This window comes from Lynx rufus, unplaced genomic scaffold, assembly GCF_022079265.1.
Source record: "Lynx rufus isolate CCGP_SWC_20201006 ecotype Redwood Valley unplaced genomic scaffold, mLynRuf1.p SCAF_3, whole genome shotgun sequence".
Taxonomy (NCBI): domain Eukaryota; kingdom Metazoa; phylum Chordata; class Mammalia; order Carnivora; family Felidae; genus Lynx; species Lynx rufus.
The window spans coordinates 53,036,122-53,057,744 of NW_025814845.1; the positions used below are offsets into that span (position 1 = coordinate 53,036,122).

General features: G+C 34.9%; 1 protein-coding gene across 1 annotated transcript in view; it reads left to right on the plus strand.

Moving 5' to 3' along the window:
* The first annotated feature begins 405 nt into the window (after window positions 1–405).
* LOC124520582 (UDP-glucuronosyltransferase 2C1-like) overlaps window positions 406–21,623 on the plus strand; it is a 28,019-nt gene continuing 6,801 nt past the window's right edge. Inside the window, exons 1-3 of the mRNA XM_047091559.1 lie at window positions 406–1,278; window positions 7,605–7,753; window positions 12,941–13,072. Of these exons, the coding sequence (XP_046947515.1) occupies window positions 558–1,278; window positions 7,605–7,753; window positions 12,941–13,072 (1,002 nt within the window). The 5' untranslated portion in view covers window positions 406–557. The remainder of the gene's footprint in view (window positions 1,279–7,604; window positions 7,754–12,940; window positions 13,073–21,623) is intronic.

The window sequence follows — 21,623 nt, forward strand, 5'->3', positions numbered from 1 at the left end:
CTTAATTGAATATGCTTTACATGGTGATGGATTTTAACATCATTTAGAATTTATTCTCAATTTGTGTTTAAGCTTTTTTGTTTTCATATCCTCTAAAAGAAGTTTTAAAACTCTCATTCTATTTTCTTCCTAACTCATTTCATTGTTTGTACTGATTAAAAACATTTTTTTAATGTTTGTTTATTTTTGAGGGGGAGGGAGAGAGAGAACACGCGCTCGCACGAGTGGAAGAGGGGCAGAGAGAGGGAGACACAGAATCTGAAGTGGGCTCCAGGCTCTGAGGGGTCAGCACAGAGCCTGACGCATGGCTCAAATTCACGAATCACTAGATCATGACCTGAGCCAAAGTTGGATGACTAACCGACTGAGCCACCCAGGCGCCCCAACTGTATTGATTTTTTTTTAAAACAAAACAGCTGCATTTGGTAAAACCAACTATGTACTCCAAAGTTCAGCTCAACCTACTATAAATTGAGAAAGTCATGAAAGAGATCTGTGGGATTGTGAACTTCATGAACTTGGTTTAAGCCTCGGTTTAGTTAGAGCAAGAGTTGATCATGAGGACTGTAAAAGGTTTCTGGGTTCTTTTCATGCTACATCTATATTTCTTCGACTCTGGAAGGACTGGGAAAATACTTGTGTGGCCCTTGGATTTTAGTCACTGGATTAATTTAAAAGTTATCCTGGATCAACTCCAGCTTCATGGGCATGAGGTAACTGTCCTGGTACCTTCACCAAGTTATCTGTTTGATCATACCAAGATTCCCTTTAATGTGGAGATCCTTCAACTTCCGGTAACTAAAGAAACTCTCATGGAAGAGCTCAATGGTATTCTCTATGATGTTTCCTTTGAACTGCCAAAACTTTCATGGTGGAGCATGCAAGGAAAAATGACAGAACTTGTCTACAGGTTTTCTAGGACAGCCAAAAGAATGTGTGAGAGTGCTATCACAAATAAGGAGTTACTCAGCAGGCTACAAGCAGCTAAGTTTGATATCTGTTTAGCTGATCCCTTAAGCTTTTGTGGGGAATTGTTGGCTGAGCTCCTCAATATTCCATTTATATACTCTTTTCGATTTTCTTATGGGAATGTCATTGAGAGACTGTGTGCTCATCTTCCTATCCCTTCTTCATATGTTCCTGGCATCACATCAGGACTGACAGACCGCATGACTTTTGTACAGAGACTAGAGAATTGGTTACTGTACACAGTGACTGATATTATGTTTTTATATTTTGTATTTCCGGAATGGGATGACTATTACAGCAAGGCTTTAGGTAAGATATATTTGCATGCATTAAAGATTCTTACTTCATAAGAAAAAGGGTGACTGGGTGGCTGAGTTGGTTAAACATCTGACTCTTGATTGTGACTCAGGTCATGATCTTGTGATCATGAGATCAAGTCCGAGGCCTGCTTGGGATTCTCTCTCTCTCTCCTCGCTCTTTGCTTCTCCCCCCACTCATGCACTCACACCTGTGTGCTTTCTCTCTCAAAATAAACACTTAAAAAATAAAATAAAATGTAAATATTTACCTGACGATATAAAATCTTAAAAAAGGTATTTTAAAAATTTTTTGTATGTGTTTTATTTATTTTTGATAGAGTGCAAGTAGCAGAAGGACAGAGAGAGAGGGTTAGAATCTAAAGACAGGCTCCAAGCTCTGAGCTAGTTGTCAGCACAGAGCTTGATGCAGGGATTGAACCCACAAACTATGAGATCTTGATCTGAGACCAAGTCAGACATTTAACTGATTGAGCCACTCAGGCATCCCTTAAAAAAATATTTTTAAGTGAGGACCCAAGCTTTTTCAGTAAAAAACAAAAAAAACAAAAAAAAATTTTTTTTGGTTTTGGATGATTGATTTTTTACAAATTATCACAGGAAGAATATTCTCTATGTATACACATAAATCCTGGTTGCTGCTACTAATGTTTTTGCAATATCTAGAAAACTGTGTGCTGAATTTGACATAATTCTGGACTGTTCCTCTCGTTTAGTTTTGCTTTTATACAGTCTGTTTTTTTGGGGTTTTTTTTTGTTTTTTTTTTCCGGATAGACTTGCTTTTTCTCAGGCTTTCTGTTTGCATCCAATTTAGGTTTTATTGCTGGTTGCAGGGTTTAGCATGTGATGAGCACAAAACTAGAAAATAAATAAAAATATATTGGTTTCATATGTAGTTCTCTCCCAATGGCAAAATGTGATTTTTTTTCCCCTAAAAGACCATGTTTCCAGATTTTTAAATCTCACTGTTTTGTTTTTTTGTTCTATTCAAAATTGCATTAGAGGTCAAATTGTGAGCTTTGACCCTGAGCACACTGTTTCTCTCTTATTTCAGCAATTCCTTTTACCTCTTTATATTCTACATTCCCATACTATAGATTAGTTCAATGGGAAGTTCCATTATAATTCTTTTTCCAGGGGCGCCTAGGTGACTCAGTTGGTTAAGGTGTCCCAACTTCAGCTCAGGTCATGATACCACATGATACCCTTCATTGGGCTTTGTGCTGACAGCTCAGAGGCTGGAGCCTGCTTTGGGTTCTGTCTCTGTCTCTCTCTGCCCCTCCCCCCTCCCTCTCTAATAAATAAACATTAAAAATAATAATTCTTTTTTCCAAAAGGTTAGGAAGTTTTTGCTGTTACGGCTTGTCTTGTTTTACATTACAAAAAGCTATATAAATAGGGGCGCCTGAGTGGCTCAGTCAGTTGAGTGAGCACCGACTTTGGCTCAGGTCATGATCTCGCAGTTTGTGGGTTTGAGCCCCGTGTTGGGCTCTGTCCTGACAGCCAGGAGCCTGGAGCCTGCTTCGGATTCTGTGTGGAGCCTGCTTCGGATTCTGTGTCTCCCTCTGCCTCTGCCCCTTCCCAACTTGTGTGCTCATTCTCTCTCTCTCTCAAAAATAAACATAAAAAAAAAAAAAAGCTATAAGAATAGAAAGTATCTTCATTATTATTTTATGCTTGCCTAGTCTTCCAATTTACAAGTCTGCATATTTTGGACATCTTACATCCTTGTCTTTCTCTTTAAAGTATATTTTAAAAGCAAAATCACTCTTCTCAACAACTTGGTCCCTGGGCATTACTACTGGCATCTTAACAATAACAAAATAATCACTTACCCTCCCTATGAAGTTTTTCTATGTAACCCTAAAGATTTAGAATATTAATACCTTAAGTGTAAATTTTAACATGGCCAAATAGCTTATCAACTATTACCGTTGAATCACACTTCCTTGTGGGAGACATTTTCACATTATACATATTAGTTTCACTTTGCTTTTAGGTCTCTCTATTCATTCTTCTCAATGCCAGAACAAAATAATGTCAGGAAAAAAACTCCCACATAAGATTCTTCAGTTATATCTCTGGAGCTTAAGAGTATAAATTCCTACTATGTTTGTTTATTATAAAATGTTTGTAGATAGCCTTCTGCATCTTTCCTCTCAAATGAACTTTACAGAAAGTTTATGAAGCATTCTATGTGTTTACTGAGTTAAGTTTACACTGAATTCAGAGATCAATCAGGGGAAAACTGACCTCTTGAACATCTAAAGTTTTTCAAAACAAATTTTTATTCAGATCTTTTTTATAACAATCAGTAATATTTTACCATTCTTTGCTAAAACTCTTATTTCTAGCATTATTTTTATAGTCTAGTTACCATTAATATCTCTTTTTTATAGTTATAAAGATAAAGGAGATCCGTTGGTGCTTTTGTATTTCACTCTTGAATTCAGCAACCTAAATATAATCCCTTAGCAACTCTACTAGTATTTAAGTTAGATTTAGATTAGACTGACAATTCATAAAAAGTCAGTAAGTAATGACAGTCATTTTTTTTCTTTCAGAAGTTGATCTCACTTTTTGGTTTGTTTTGGAGGGTTGTTTTTTGTTTTTGTGTGATTTTGTGAGTGTGTGAGTGTGTGTGTATGTGTGTGTGCTGCGTATTCCATTGACTGACTGCTCCAATAAGATCATGAGTAATAGGTGATAACCAAAACTCTTTTCTTGTTATGAATTTTTGCACTTTTACTGAGATACAGTTTATGTATAACATTTTATAAGATACTCATCGCAATGATTTGAGAGATATATTACTGTGAAATGATTACCATAATAAGTTTGCACCCATTACCTCACATACTTATAATTGTTTTCCTTATGGTGAGAACTTTTGAGATCTACTCTCTTAGAAACTTGCAAATAAACAAAATAGTATTCTTAGCTATAATGATTATGTTGTACACTATATTCCCCAGTATTTATTATCTTATAACTGGAAATGGACATCTTTTGACAACCTTCGTCCCATTCGTCCACTCTACACTCTGCCTCTGGCAACCACGAATCGGATCTCTCTTATCATGAGTTTGATTTTTCTAGATTCTGCATATAATCGATATCAAACAGCATTGCCTTTGCTGATGAAGTATGCTGCCCAAGATATGCCAGTGATTAGTTCAGGACAGTATAAGATCTAACACACAGCACTGTGACTTTTTCTGGGCCTTCTGTGGATGGAAGCAGGTGCTTATTTCTTCTAGATTTGGCCCTAAAAACATGTGGACAGAATCTGCTATGCCCATCACTTACCCATGGTCAGGGGCCAAACAGCAAAAGGCAAAACTGAGCAAAGGTAACAGCATCTCATCTTGGAGACATTTTCTGAGTCATGAATAAAGCGGTGAGTGATCTGTTGCTGGATCTAAGTTGTCTGTTTATTTCTGGTTCCAGAAACTTAACATGAAGTTTTGGAACCTCTTTTATAGTGAACCATCATTGATGGAACATGACTTTGTCTCTGATTCTTAGCTCTTGGCACCCTAGAATATTCTTTTTGGGAATATATCAATAATCTGAGAAAGAAAAATGTGAAGGCTTGATAGGTAGACGGAAAACATTTCTTTGACTCAGAAGTTTAAAAATTCTATTACTTTAGTAGAATAAAGTTATTTTTTATTTAGGGTTATTCAGAATTTAGGATCTTCATTATGTAATGTATTCCAAGTATTTTTTGAATTATTTTTGAAAAAAATACAACCCATAATTCTTATACAATCATTAAATGAATCATAAATATATATGTATATATGTATGCATATATATACATACACACATATATATATATATATGTATATATATTCAATCATTGAGGAGGAAACCAGTTAAGAATGCAAGTGTGGTTCAAATATATTTTGAGGAGCTACTTGTAAACAACTGGGGAGAAAAAGTAATGTTAGGGTAATACTACTAAAGTTAGACACAAAACTGCTTAATGTCATATAGAGCAATAAAATCATAATTTGGGGGATGATATTTTCTACCAGACAGAAATATGCAAGCTAACATTTAACCTAACTATATGTGGACTCAAAAGTAAATAGGGAATCAGTAATAAAAAAGTAAAATATAGGCACATTCTTCTAAAGAATTAAATAATTCTTCCATCATTTATTGTTTAACAGTGTCTCAGTATGACATCAAAAAGGCATGCTGTGGTTTCTTTTGACTTCCAAATTTGAGACAATGGTTTCTAAAAATCTCTTTATCCAAATCAATTATTTTTACTTCCCTTGTACTATATTGACTTCATTTCAATAAATTGCATTAAGTGTCCTAAATTAATATCTCAGGAATGGAGATTCAACAGCAAAAAGATACTATCTTGTTATTAAGAAGTGAATCAACCATTATGACCCAGCAGTTCTCTTAGCTGTGTATCCACAATAAATAAAAACATGTGCCCACACAAACATGTACATGAATGCTCATAGCAGCATTATTCATAGTAGCCCAAAATGAAAACAACCTAAATGATCATCAACTGATAAATGGATAAAGAAAATGAAGCATATCCATATAAAGAAATCTTATTAAGCGATAAAAAGTAATGAACGGGTACAGACTACAACATGGATGAACCTTGAAAACATTATGCTAAGTGAAAAATGGGAGCACAAAAGACCATTTGTAATTTATTTATATGAAATGAGTGAGATTATTCTGGAACCGACCAATACAGACTGAAAGTAGAGTAGTGGTTGTCAGAGGCTGCGAAGAAGGGGAAACAATGACTGCCAATGGATACAGGGTTTTTTAGAGGGGGTAATGAAAATATTCTAAAATTAAATAATGGTGATGGCTGCATAACTTTATGAATATACTAAAAACTACTGAACTGTGTATTTTAGAAGGAAGTATTGTATGGCATATAAATTACAAAACTGTTATAAAAAAGGTGGGGCGAGTGAAGCATTACACAAAGAGAAGATTACATCCGTGGCTGACACCAGGAAGTCACTAAAATGGAGTATGTACTGAGTATGAAGTTGGATTTTCAATACCATTGCCATTACCAGAATCAAACCCATAAATTACTGAGATTTGTTTGTGATTGCTTATACAGATAGATTGTCCTGGTCAATTCAAAATCCCTCATATTTTCTGATCAAAATTTTAGCATATTTAGAATTATCAAGGAGAATATTTAAAAGGCCTTATGGTGGAAAACTATATAGTTACAATTTCCTCGTATCAGCAATACTGAATATATATTTCAAAAGGACACAAAACCTCTGGGTAAGTTTCCTTATACCATAGTAATTGACTAGAATTCAGAAATAAAGCTCTGGCTCCTAAATAAGGAAAATCATTTAATTCAGCCACTAATTTGAGTTTTTATTCTGTTAATATTCAATTGGTTGCCACATCAGTTGAAAGGCACTCCTTTGTTGCTGTCAGTCAACTAAATATGTCAGAATAGCTAATATTTTGCCATCAAAGAGGACAAACTCTTGTGAAACAGGAACTTTAATTTTGCATAGCAAAGGAGATAAGACTTTTCAAAAATGTATTAAAAGACTTCTATTGGGGCGCCTGGGTGGCGCAGTCGGTTGAGCGTCCGACTTCAGCCAGGTCACGATCTCGCGGTCCGTGAGTTCGAGCCCCGCGTCAGGCTCTGGGCTGATGGCTCAGAGCCTGGAGCCTGCTTCCGATTCTGTGTCTCCCTCTCTCTCTGCCCCTCCCCCGTTCATGCTCTGTCTCTCTCTGTCCCCAAAATAAATAAACATTAAAAAAAAAATTTAAAGAAAAAAAAAAAAAAAAAAAGACTTCTATTCTTGGCTGGGTGTGATTAGGTGTTTATAGCACACTCGAAAACACGAGAAGACAGATGAATTTCAAAGGTCAGTTTTTAAAGAAATCAAAAGGCTTTTGGAGCAACAAGAATGAGATACATTGTAATTCCAGAAGAGTCAGAGACCCTACTACAATGAGCCAAGGATCACTGCTTGTTTCTTATCCTTTGCTGAGAGTATTTGCCAATTCTGAGCATGAAGTAGGGCTCAGGCTTGGCTGAAGAGACAGACTCCATTGGCAGGAGAAAGCAGCAGGCTTTTGGTCTTGTTCTAGACTTAAATCCTTGCTTGGTTATTCAAAATCTCACTATTATGTGCCTTCAGGGGGAAAAGGTGAATTGATTTTGTATGGTTTGCATGGGCCCAATATTGGTTCTTTAAAGATTTTTCTTAGAAAATTAGATGGTCAAACATTTCCTATTTAACATACCAGTTTGTTTTCCATTATCCTTCATTTTTATTCAGGAAAACCTGCCACATTATGTGAGATTATGGGGAAAGCTGAAATATGGTTGATTCGAACTTACTGGGATATTGAATTTCCTTACCCTTATTTACCTAACATTGAATTTGTTGGAGGACTGCACTGCAAACCTGCAAAGCCCCTGCCGAAGGTAAATAAGTGTGTTTATTTTTGATTGTTTAACTTTTTATCTCCTGGAATTATTTCTAGTTTATTATTTATAATGTTTAATCCCTAAGCTGAAAACATAGACACAGCAATTAATGGACATTATTTTCTTAGACTATTATACTACCGTAGGTATCTTATAACATTATCATGGCAACCACTAGTGATGTTGTTCATCAGCTATGCCACATATTTGCTAAGGATGAGATTCCTAGCCCCTGTATAGTGGAACCATGGAGTACTCTGCACAATGAGACTGAGCTAAAGTGGTATGTATCCCTTCTAGGCCCACTATTTAATTGTCAGATCTGGTTACTACAGAGTTCTCTTTTCCTTTGTTATGTCAAAGGGCTACAGATAGTAGCTACAGGTAGTGTTCTAGATAATATATCAACCTGAGTTCCCGATTAAAGAATGGATAAACCAGCTGCAGCTCAATAGATAAGGATTCAACATAAGAAAAAAATAAATTGTTGTCTTAGGCCACTGAGATTTTGTAGCTGCATGTTATTTAGCATAACCTAGTCTTAGAAATGGATAATAGGGCGCCTGGGTGGCGCAGTCGGTTAAGCGTCCGACTTCAGCCAGGTCACGATCTCGCGGTCCGTGAGTTCGAGCCCCGCGTCGGGCTCTGGGCTGATGGCTCGGAGCCTGGAGCCTGTTTCTGATTCTGTGTCTCCCTCTCTCTCTGCCCCTCCCCCGTTCATGCTCTGTCTCTCTCTGTCCCAAAAATAAATAAACGTTGAAAAAAAAAATTAAAAAAAAAAAAAAAGAAATGGATAATAGTGGGGAAATTATAATACTCTGAGAATATTTCATACAGAGCTATAATGGCCCATCCAAAAAACCTGGCAAAAGTTCAACAATGATGAACTGTTTGGTCTTAACAAAGAAGAGAAATTAGACTGAAAAGGTTATCAGGAGATAGTTTATTAAAAAAACAACAACAACAACAACAAATGGGCAATACTAAGTATTCTTCAAATTTAAGATCAATGAAAGATCAGTGTATAATTTTTAAACAGCAATGTGATACAGCTTACCTTTTCATAAACATTGACTATTGTTTGGAATGAAGCAAGATTTAACACAGGGAAATGAGCTGAGATACAGTTGCAATAATTCCTGCAAGAGACTATAGAGATCCAAACTATAATATGATAGTAATTTTTGAGTAGAAGTAGAGAGATTTAAGAAGTACTTACAAAAAAAATCATTATGATTTGGTGATTGGTTGGAGGTGGGGATTAAGGGAGAGAGTTCGAGAATGAATCCTTGGCTTGTTGTTTCTGTGTATATGTCTTTGTTGGTTTCTTACAGGCAATTTAGCAGAGAATAGTGGCATTTACTAAAGTGAAGAATTAAAGGGGAGCAGCTGTGAGGGAAAATAATGTGTTCATATTTGGGCATGCTAAATTTGAGGTACCAACGCGATGTTAAGTAAGCAGCTGTTGAATACAGTGTCTTAATCTCAGGGGATAGGCAGTATTTGTGTTTTTCTTCTTTTAATTTTAATACACTGTTTTTAGAGCCATTTACATTCACAGCAAAATTTAGCAGCAAATATAGAGAATTCCCACCCTTTCCTGCCTCTTTCCTACACACAGCTTCTTCCACCATAAATATCCCACACTAGTGGGGCACAGTTGTTACAATCAATATCAACCAATTTCCATAACTTAAAGTTAACTCTTTATGTTATATATATTATAGGTTTTGATACATGTATAATGTCATGTATCGGCCCTTTTGGTATCATACGGAACAGTTTCACTGCCCTGAAAATCTCCTATTCTCCACTTATTCATCTATCCCTATCCCTAAATCCCTGGGATCACCACTTTTTTACTGCCTCCATGGTTTTACCTTTTAAATAAGCAATGGTCTTAAATTAGGGATGTCAAGGGATTAAAAAAACATGATTTCATATTGGGTGCTTATCGTGAACATTAAGTTACCCAGAGTAAAAACAGAAGTTGGGGTGGAGCATAAGACTATGAACTAGATGCCTCTGTGAACGGGGGCTGTTCCTAAAAGATTGACAATTGGCATTAGGAATCATGGGTTATTGATATTGATATGTTTTTATGATTAAAAACATAAAGATGAAGATACTTTTTTAAGGCATAGTAGAGGAAACTGTTGGAAATACAGTCAGAAGAGAGGAGAACACAGATCAAGTGTCTATCTGGACCCTGACTGATATAAGTATGGTAGAATGAATAGAGTATACTTAAAGGATTATAGGGCAAAATCCAATTTTCAGTAAGACCAGAAAGTATATGGAATACTCATCGAAGAGACAGAATATTTGGGAATTTTTAAACCATGTAACAGGAAGTTTTACTTTATTTTATTATATAAATTAATATTTTGACAACTTAAATAATATTGGAAATCCATTCTATATTATTCTAAACTATTGCTTTTGCTCAGAAAGTAATCACTTAGGGGCATCTGGGTGGCTCAGCCTATTAAGCTCCAACTACTGATTTTATCTCAGGTCATGATCTCACAGTTTATGAGATCAAGGTCCATTTTGGGCTCTGTGCTGACCTTATGGAATCTGCTTGGGATTTTCTTTCTTCCTTTCTCTCCATCCCTCCCCTACTTGCTCTCTCAAAATAAACATTAAAAAATAAGTAATCACTTAAATATTCTGAGCCTTCTTTATGTTATTTCATAGTTTTTGATAAAATATCCATGCACTGTATAGATTCAATTCTAAAGACAAAGAAAAAACTGTCAGGATAGTGTAAGATTTACTTATAGGCGTATTTGCTATATTTTAATAATCCAGTACTATTCAGAACCCTCCTATTGCCTTATTACTGATACCATAACATGCCATATGTGTTTACATAATCTATGTTTGTGTGTATTTACATAATTATTTATTTCACCAGTAATATATGTTTCTCCAATGCAATCTTATTTCCCCTATCTCTTCCCACCAGAGCATAGTAGGACCCCAGGGACACTACAAAAGTGTACAAACACTAACTCAAAAACAGCACACAAATGTGGTTATTATGTGTGGAAAGAATCAAGTTTTATCAGATTTTGTCATCATGTTTCTTTCTGTTAGAGCCTCAAACCTCATGATTACTTCACTTTTCATCCTCATTATGGGTTACTTTGTACATTCACATTGACTCTTCTATTTGTAGGTAACATACATTTAGTGTCCTTAATCTGCTTTTTATAATTAGGGATATTACTGAAAATCCTGCAATATTCTAATACCAAAACTAAACACCTGAATTATCCAAGGAATGAAATTTTGTGAAAATGCTTGCATATTAAAGAATTAACAAATAGGTGGATTCTGAGTAAAACAAATTGCTCCCCATCATGTGGGTGATCTAGTCAGTTAAAGGCTTGAACAGGCTTATTTAGATTTTATATTATTATTACAATATCATATAAACATATGTAGGAGATAAATATTCACTTCCCTTTTTTGTCTCAATAATTTATATCTTATTACACCACTCCTAATAATCTACTCAGTGTGATTTTTTTTCTTACTGATTGTCTCACTAACTTCTGACATCACTCTTATCCCATGGCAGGCTTTCATATACTCAGTTCTTTTTCTGGTTTTACTACTTTTGTTCTATTGTTCACATCATCTAGTAGGAGATCAGAGCAATCATTTTACATATTTCATGTTACATATTACATATTATTATCTGAGGTACTCTCAAGTATTTCCTTTTATTTTCCAAAGTTCATTAATTATTTATGAAAGATATTCTTCTACATACATTATAGAATATTTGCCGATTTCTCAAGAAGATTTTGCTGTAATTGAAAATTAAAGAGACTGTTGGGTTTACATATTAAGTCAATCCATCTATCATCACAGTGTGATAGTTAATTTTATCTGTCAGCTTGCCTGGGCCAAATACTTAAATATTTTGTCAAATATTATTCTGGGTGTTTCTGCAAGGTCATTTTTGGATAAAATTAACATTTAAATAGGTGGATTTTGAGTAAAGCAAATTGCTCTCCATTATGTTGGTGAACCTCTGAAGGCTTGAATAAAACAAAAGTCTGACCATTCTGAAGCAAAAGAGAATTCTGACAGCAGACAGCCTTCAGACCTGAAAGACAGTATTGGCTTTTCTCTGAGTCTCCAGACTGATAGCCTATCCTGCAGATTTTGGACCTGTCGGCCTCCATAATCATGTGATCCAATTCCTTAAAATGAATCTCTTTCCTGTCTTCCCCTTTCAATCATCATACATTTTTTTTTTCTTGTCTTACTTGATTGGCTTATTTAGTACTTGAAAATGGGATAAAAAGATTGCTTTTGACTTCAACATGATTAAATATGCCATTTTTATCTTTAATGCAAAGCCATATATTTCCATAATATTATTGTCACTTACAGGTATTATATTATAGGTATTTCTGTGTTACTTATCTGATAAGTTGTATGGCTACCTGATTTCTAAATGTGGTACTGGAAGCTTATATAAAGCACAAATGTAACCAAAAGAAAATTTAAATTTAGAAACAGAAAAAAAGTAAGTATGCCATTAGCATATCATTATTCTGGCTGTGAATGAACATAAAAGTTCATGATAATCTTCTTAGCATCCAAGGCTAAATATAAAGTGAAGTACCAGAAGAATTTAACTTAAAGCAGTAATCAAATGCCACATTTGGGGCATTATGGAGAGGATGTTAGAGGCAGTAGAGAGTACTAAGTATGGTCACTGGCTGTACAGTCAACAAGCTTCACTTAGAAATTTGGTTCTGCCGGCTACTGCTGTGTAGCGTTGGACAAATTACTTAACCTCTCTGAAACAGCTCTCCCATGTGGAAATGTATACGTATCTCTTAAGTTCACCATATATCTAAGTTAAATAATGCATCCAAAGACCTCAGCACATGGCAGGAGATAACACATAGTCAATAATTTGTAAACACAGGCACACACAAACATACCTCAAAAGTGTTTAGAACACATTGGAAGGGAACCTCCAAAGTAAATTATTTTTATTTGCCTGATAACCAGTGATTATATTTCATACTCCAAAATGGTTAACATGGAAAGACAGAACTGTTCAATAATTCAAACACAGTGCTAAAGTTATATGGCTTTCTTGTTCTTGTAAGCTCTAAATTTTCATTATTACAAAGACTGTTTTCTTTACAGGAGTTAGAAGAGTTTGTCCAAAGCTCTGGAAAGGATGGAGTTGTGGTATTTACTCTGGGTTCAATGATCAAAAACCTCACAGAAGAAAAGTCTAATCTAATTGCATCAGCCCTTGCCCAGATTCCACAGAAGGTCAGATAATTTTATCTTTTTTTTGAGGGGCAGCCATTTTAAAATCCATGAAGTTCTCCTTAAAAATCTACTTAACGAATGTTAAGAAAAGCTATTAGTATTGTTAATATCAATTTAACTGAACTTTGAGGAAAAAGTATTAAATGCTAGAGAGGGCCACTAAAAACATTTGATTATTATCTTACTTTAAACTTGGCATTACTATCAGGAACACATATTGTAGTATTTTTATTTTTACTAATAGGATAAAATAAATCATTCACTAATCTGAAGCAATCTGTTGGCTCTATGTCTAGGATTTAAGGCTTCTATGTAATCTAATCTTATTTTGTTGTTCTTGTTTATTTTTAAGTCTGAGGCACACATGCCAGTTATAACGAATATGATAGTAAAGGAAAAGATATTTTAAAAATATGAACTTAATTCATAATTGGGACATAATTGGGACTATATATAATTGGGACTTTTAATTGATGGTTTTGAACCAGGTCCTGGTTTAGCCTGGAACTGACAGCTTAGCTTCCTAGAATACTCCTAAATAAGGATTCTCTTAAACAGTTAAAAATTTTAGTAATACAGTAAAAAATTTGTGCATTTCACTCTATGATGTTCCTAGCAAAATCTGATTTTTAAGTTAATAACATTCTAGGTTATAACTTAATAATGTTCTTAAACTACCAGGGATATTTTTTTGTTTTCTAGCTTTAGTCAAAACAGACAATTACATGTATTTTTAAGTTCCAAACAATCATGACAGTGCTTAAATTCATAACTAAATTCCTTTGGAAAATTGTTTGTGGAAGCAGTACCCATTTAAATATTTAATTTTTAAAAATCTTCATAAAAGTATTAAATTTTTAATTGTATTGAAATATGTTTAGAGGTGACATCAAGGTAAAGTAGGAAGCACCAAGGAAGCACCTAAACAGCAATTATACTAGCAAAAACTCTGAAGTAACTGTATTAGAACTCTGCAGTCTATCTGAGCACTTGCAATTTGCGGAGAAATATTGGCTGATCAATTGTAATTAATTTTGGTCAATTGTAGTTAATTTTGGCATTGCAGGAGCTTCAGATCCTGTATCACCCAGCCTCATGGCAGCTAACCTGCCTGTATTACTGTGTGATTTGGTGGAGCCAAGATGGACAAAAAGGATCTTATCCTCTAAATATTATGATTCTGCATTCTGATTGCTAACTACTGCCTTCCATCCACTGATATGTAGAAACAAAAGTTGGTCATAATTATTTCAACACCCATTAGTTGAAGCAGCACTGTTATTTTTTGTTTTTTTTTTTTTCTTTTTCCCTCTTTTCTCTGCCTGTGAGCCAGACATTAAGGAATGAGGCCATTCAAAACAACCTGACATACAATGGAATTTAGAAAGCAATATCCATGTCAAGGGAAAGATACAGGTTCAAAAAAAATGCTTTAGATATAGAAGATCTAAAGCATTCACCTCAGTCTGATTCCTAGCAAAGAGACACTTTTCAATAATGAAAATAAATAAGCCTCAAACCCTAAGGAAAGAGAGAATCCTATTTCCAGGGGCACTGGGTGGTTCAGTTGGTTGAGCGTCCCACTCTTGATTTCAGGTCAGGTCGTGTTCCAAGGTCATGGAATCAAGCCCTGCGTTGTGCTCCATGCTGAACATGGAGCCTGTTTAAGATTCTCTCCCTCTCTGTCTCTCTCTCTCTCTCTCTCTCTTCCTCTCCCTCTCTCCCCCTCTGCCCAATACCTTGCCTGTATGCTCTCTCTCTAAAATTAAAAAAAAAATTGCCTAAAAAAATCTGATTTCCAAAGTTATTATATTGATTACAAAAATCGTTTGTCCAGTTCTCAACAACAAAAAAAGTGACAAGGCATACAAAGGTATGTAAAACTATGGCCTATCAAAAGGACCAAAATATATTGAGAGAAACCGTTCCTTTTTTTTAAGTTTATTTACTTATTTTGAGAGAGAGAGAGAGAGAGAGAGAGAGAGAGAGAGAGAATCCTAAGCAGTCTCCACACCAGCAGTGTGGAGCCCAACACAGAGCTCAAACCTATGAACCGTGAGATCATGACCTGAGCCCAATCAGATGTTTAACCAACTGAGCCACTCAGGCACCCTGAGAGAAACCATTCCTGAAGAAGCCTAGCTGTTGGAAGTACTAGATAAAGAAAACAATTGCCCTAAAGATGCTCAAATAGTTAAAGGAAGACCCTGATAAAGAGAAGAAAATGATGTAGGAACAAAATAAGAATATCAGTAAAGAGAAGGATATCATAAGAATGACCAAAAAGAAATTCTGCAGCTAAAAATTACAATAACTGAAATAAAAAATTCACTTCAGGGATTCAAAATCAGATATGAGCCAGCAGAAGAATCAACAAACTTGAAGAAAGAATAATTGAAATTATCAAGACAGAAGGACAAAAAGAAAAAAGTGAACAAAGCCTAAAGGTCTTATGGGATAGTATAAAGTGGAAGAACAAACACACTCTGAGAGTCCCTGAGAGTAATGGGCAAAAATAATTTGAGGAAATAATGGCTTAAAAGATCCCAAATTCAATGAAAGACACAAATCTAAAAATCCCAGAAGCTTAATGAATTTAAAGTAGAATAAACTCAAAGGGATCCACACTAAGATACATAATCAAGTTGTTGAAAGACAAAGACAATGAGAGAATCTTGGGAAGCAACTCAACACATAACAGGTGACTAGACGATTTCTCAACAGAAACCTTGAGGCCAAAAGGTAATGGGTTGATATATTCAAAGTGCTGAAAGAAAAAATTGCCAACTGAGATTTTCATTTCAGGCACATTTCTTTCATATATGAGGTCAGAAATTAAAACATTAACAAGTAAACAAAAGCAAGGGAGATCATTACCACTAGACCTCCCCTGCAAGAAATGAAAGGTCTTTATGGTGGAAATGAAAGGCTACTAGACAGTAACACAAAATCGTGAAAAAATAAAGATGTGCAGCAAAGGTAAAAACTAAGGCAATTACAAAAGCTAGTATTATTGTAGTTGTAATTGTATTTGACTTTTTACTTCTTTTCTTATTTTTTTAAATTTAATTCATTTTTTTTTTTTTAATTTTTTTTTTCAACGTTTTTTATTCATTTTTTTTGGGACAGAGAGAAACAGAGCATGAACGGGGGAGGGGCAGAGAGAGAGGGAGACACAGAACCGGAAGTAGGCTCCAGGCTCCGAGCCATCAGCCCAGAGCCCGACGCGGGGCTCGAACTCACAGAACGCAAGATCGTGACCTGGCTGAAGTCGGACGCTTAACCGACTGCGCCACCCAGGCGCCCCTAATTCATTTTTTAAATTTACATCCAAGTTAGTCAGCATATAGTGCAACAATGATTTCAGGAGTAGATTCCTTAAAGTCCCTTACCCATTTAGCCCATCCCCCCCCCCACAATCCCTCCAGTAACCCTTTGTTTGATCTCCATATTTAAGAATCTCTTATGTTTTGTCCCCCTCCCTGTTTTTATATTATTTTTGCTTTCCTTCCCTTATGTTCATCTGTTTTGTCTCTTAAAGTCCTCATATGAGTGAAGTCATATGATTTTTGTCTTTCTCTGACCAACTAAATTCGCTTAGCACAATACCCTCTAGTTCCACCCACATAGTTGCAGATGGCAATATTTCATTCTTTTTGATTGCCAAATAATCTCCATTGTATATATATACCACCTCTTCTTTATCCATTCATCCATAAGTGGACATTTCGGCTCTTTACATACTTTGGCTATTGTTGATAGTGCTGCTATGAACATTGGGGTGCATATGTCCCTTTGAAACAGCACACCTGTATCCCTTGGATAAATGCCTAGTAGTGCAATTGCTGAGTCATAGGGTAGTTCTATTTTTAGTTTTTTGAGGAACCTCCACACTGTTTTCCAGAGTGGCTGCACCAGTTTGTATTCCTACCAACAATGCAAAAGAGATCCTGTTTCTCCGTGTCCTTGCCAACATCTGTTGTTGCCTGAGTTATTAATGTTAGCCATTCTGACTGGTGTGAGGTGGTATCTCATTGTGGTTTTGATTTGTATTTCCCTGATGGTGAATGATGTGGAGCATTTGTTCATGTGTCTGTTGGCCATCTGGATGTCTTCTTTGGAGAAGTGTCTATTCCTGTCTTTTGCCCATTTCTTCACTGGATTATTTGTTTTTTGGGTGTTGAGTTTGATCAGTTCTTTATAGATTTTGGATACTAACCCTTTATCTGATATGTCGTTAGCAAATATCTTCTCTGATTCTGGTCGGTTGCCTTTTAGTTTTGATGATTGTTTCCTTCCCTGTGCATAAGCTTTTTATTTTGATGAGGTACCAATAGTTCATTTTTGCTTTTGTTTCCCTTGCCTCGGGAGACGATGTGTTGAGTAAGAAGTTGCTGCGGCCAAGGTCAAAGAGGTTTTTGCCTGCTTTCTTCTTGAGGATTTTGATGGCTTCCTGTCACATTTAGGTCTTTCATCCATTTTAAGTTTATATTTCTGTATGGTGTAAGAAAGCAGTCCAAGTTCATTTTTTTGCATGTCGCCGTCCAGTTTTCCCAGCACCATTTGCTGAAGAGACTGTCTTTATTCCATTGTATATTCTTTCCTGCTTTGTCAAAGATTAGTTGGCCATACGTTTGTGGGTCCAGTTCTGGGTTATGTATTCTGTTCCATTGATCTGAGTGTCTGTTTTTGTGCCACTGTATTCCTCTTTTTAAAATCTTCTCAAAAATTTAATTGTATTCTACTTTTTAAAACCTTCTCAAAGATTTTTTTAAAATGCATAAATAGCCATTATTAATCTAATCTATTTTTATAAACATAATGTATAAATGTGTATCTTGTGTCATCAGGAACAGAGAGTGGGGGATGTAGCTATGAAGGAGCAGAGTTAACGTATCCTATTGTACTTTACAACTTATAAGCCAAAAAATAAATCACAAGAGTAATTACAAATACTTTGAAAATGAATGAAGACAATACACCAAAATTTATGAGATGCAATGAAAGCAGTGCTCAGAGGAAAGTTTATAGCTATAAATGTCTACATTGAAAAAGAGGCAAGATCTAAAGTCAACACCTAATTTTACACCTTAAAGAACCACCTAAAAAGAACACCTAGAAAGAAAGCTAACTAAACCCAAAGTTACCAGAAGGAATGAAATAACATTAGAGCAGAAATAAGACAGAATAGAAAAATAATAAAGAAAATCAATGAAACCAAAAGTTGGTTCTTTGAAAATATCAACAAATTTCTGAAACTTCTAGCCAGGCTGGCAAAGAGGAATTAAAAAAAAGAAAAAGAAGATGCAAGTAATTAATATCAGAAATGAACCTGGGCAGATTACTGACTTCACAGAGATAAAAAGGATTATAAGAGCTTATTAAGAACAATTGTATATCAACTAATTAGACAACCTAAAAGAAATGGATAAATTCCTTGAAAAACACAATTTACTTTAAAAAAGAAACAAATATTTCAACAAACCTATACCAACTCAAAACATTGAATTGGTAATCAAAAACCTCTCAATGACAAAAGCCCCTGGACATATAGCTTCACTGGTAAATACTACCAAACAGTTAAGAAATAATTAAATAAACTAATGCTTTTCAAATTCTTCAAAAAAATTGAAGAGGAGGGATCACTTCCTAAATGGTTCTGAGGCCAAATCTGCCCTTATACAAAAGCCAGATAAAGACAGTAAGAGAAAATAAAATTACAGACCAAGATCCCTTGTAAATATAGATGTAAAAATACTCAATAAAATATTTGCAAATAAAATCCACTAGAAAAAAATTATTTAAAAAAATGATATCCACTATAATATTGAAAGGTGTTTCACCATAAATGGGATTTATCCCAGGAATGCCAGAGTAGTTCAGCCGAAGTAAATTAATCAGTGCAATACATCACATTAATACTTATGAAGGAAAAAAAAAAATCACATGATTATTTCAACTTACCCAAAAATGGAATTTGATAAAATCCAACATTCTTTAATAATAAAAAAATCTCAGAAATCTAGGAATAGAGGGTAAATTCCTCAATATATGATAAAGAGTAAACTCGGAAAACCCATAGCTAACATCACACTTAATGGCAGAAACTAAAAGTTTTCTCCCTAAAATCAAGAACAATACAAGGATGCCTAATCTCATTGCTGCTATTTAGCATTGTACCAGAAGTTATGGTCTGGGCATATTACACTAGAAAAAGAAATGAAAAAGCATCCAAATTGGAACAAAAGAGTAAAATAATGTTTATTTGCAGATGACATCATCCTATACATAGAAAATCCCCAAAAATCCACAAAGAGCTAATAGAGCTAATAATCAAACTCAACAAAATTGTGGAATCAATACACAAAAATCAGCTGTGTTTATACACATATTTGAACAATCTGAGCATAAAATTAAGAAAACAATTCCATTCCCAAGAGCAACCAAACAAATCAAATACTTAGGAATAAATCTAACCAAGGAGGTGAAATATTTGTATGTTGAAAACAACAAAACATCATTTCTTCAAGAAACCAGAGAATATCTAAATAAGTAAAGTCATACCATGTGCATGGATAGAAAAACTTAACATGGTTAAGTTGTCAACATGATTGAAAGCAATGTACAGATTTAATGCAATGCCTATCAAAATTCTAACAGACTTTTTTGTACAAATGAAAATCCAATCCTCAATTTCATATGGAACTGCAAGAGCCATAAATTGACAAAACAATCTATGAAAAAGGATAAAGTTAGAGGACTCCCATTTTTCAACTCTGAAATTTGAAATTTACTATAAAACCACAGTAAATTAAACAATGTGGAACTGGCAGAAGAGACATATAAACCAGTGGCATGAAAGACAGAATAAAAGTTAACCCTCACATATATGATCAGTTGATTTTCAACAAAGGTACAAGACCAGTAGGGAAAGGAGAGTCTCTGAAAAAGTGCTGGTAAAATCCTGATATCTACATGCCAAAGAATGAAGTTAAAACCCTATCTTACACCGTATACAAAAACTAACTAAAAATGGATCAGAAACCTAAACTTTAGAAGAAAAACTATAAAACGTATAGAAGACAATATTGGAGGAAAACTTCATCACATTGGATTTGGCCTTGATTTCACGGATATGACACCAGAGGCATAGGCAACAAAAGAAAAAAATGGACTTCATCAAATTAAGAACTTTTGTGCATCAAAAGATACTACCAAGAAAGTAACACAACATACAGATTTGGAGAAAAGCTTTGTAAATCATGTATCTGATAAGGGATTAATGTCCACAATACATAAAGGACACCTAAAACTCAACAACAAAAACCCAATTCAAAAATGGAAAAGGACTTGAACAGATATTTCTCCAAAGAATATATACAATGGCCAATAAGTACATGAAAAGGTCCTCAACATCATTAATCATTAAGGAAATTGCAATCAAAAGCACAAAAGATATAACACTTCAAATCCATTAGTATAGCTATTATTTAAAAATTGGGAAATAACAAGTGTTAGTGAAAATGTGGAGAAATTGGAACTCTTGCACATTGTTGGTAGGAGTGCAAAATAATGTAGTAGCTATGAAAAACAGTTTTGTTTTTCAAAGAATTAAACATAAAACTCTCATATGACCCAGTGTTTACAATCCTACCTACATATCCAAAAAAACCCCAAACAAATGAAATCAGGGACTCAACGAGATATTTGTACACCAATGGTCATAGCAGCATTATTCACAACCACCAAGTAAATGGATAAACAAAATGTGGTATATACACACAATGGAGTATTATTCAGCCTTAAAAAGGAAGGAAATTCTGATATGATATAACATGAATGAACCTTGAGGACATAATGCTAAGTGAAATAAGGCAGTCAGAAAAAGACAAATACTGTATGATTACACTTAGATGAGGTACCTAGAGCAGTCAAATTCATAGAGACAGAAAGTAGAATAAAGGTAACCAAAGTCTGCCAAGTGGGAGGAATAGGGAGTTAATTGTTTAATGATACAGAGTTCATGTTGGAGATGATGGACAGACACATTTGAGTTAAAAATAGTAGTAATGGTTCTACAATATTGTGAATGTATTTAATGCCACTGTATTGTATACTTATAATACATTAAAATGCTAAATATCATTACATATATTCAACCACAATAAAAAAGACATTGCTTCTTTTTTAAAAAATGTTTTATTTATTTATTTTTGAGAGAGAGAGAGCACAAGCAGAGGAGGGGCAGAGAGAGAGAGGGAAGCACAGGATCCGAAGAAGGCCCCAGGCTCCAAGCTGTCAGCACAGAGCCCAACGTGGGGCTCAGTCTCACGAACCATGAGATCATGACCTGAGCTGATGTCAGACGGTTAACCAACTAAGCCACCCAGGCACCCCAACAATACTTGCTTCTATGTCACTGTCAAGTTTATAACAAAAGTTCAAAACACTTACAAATTCCTAAAGGGAATGTAACATCCTTCTCCTTTGCCTCTGGAAACGTTGTTTAAAAAAATTCCCTTAACCACAAAGGCCTAATAACACCAATATG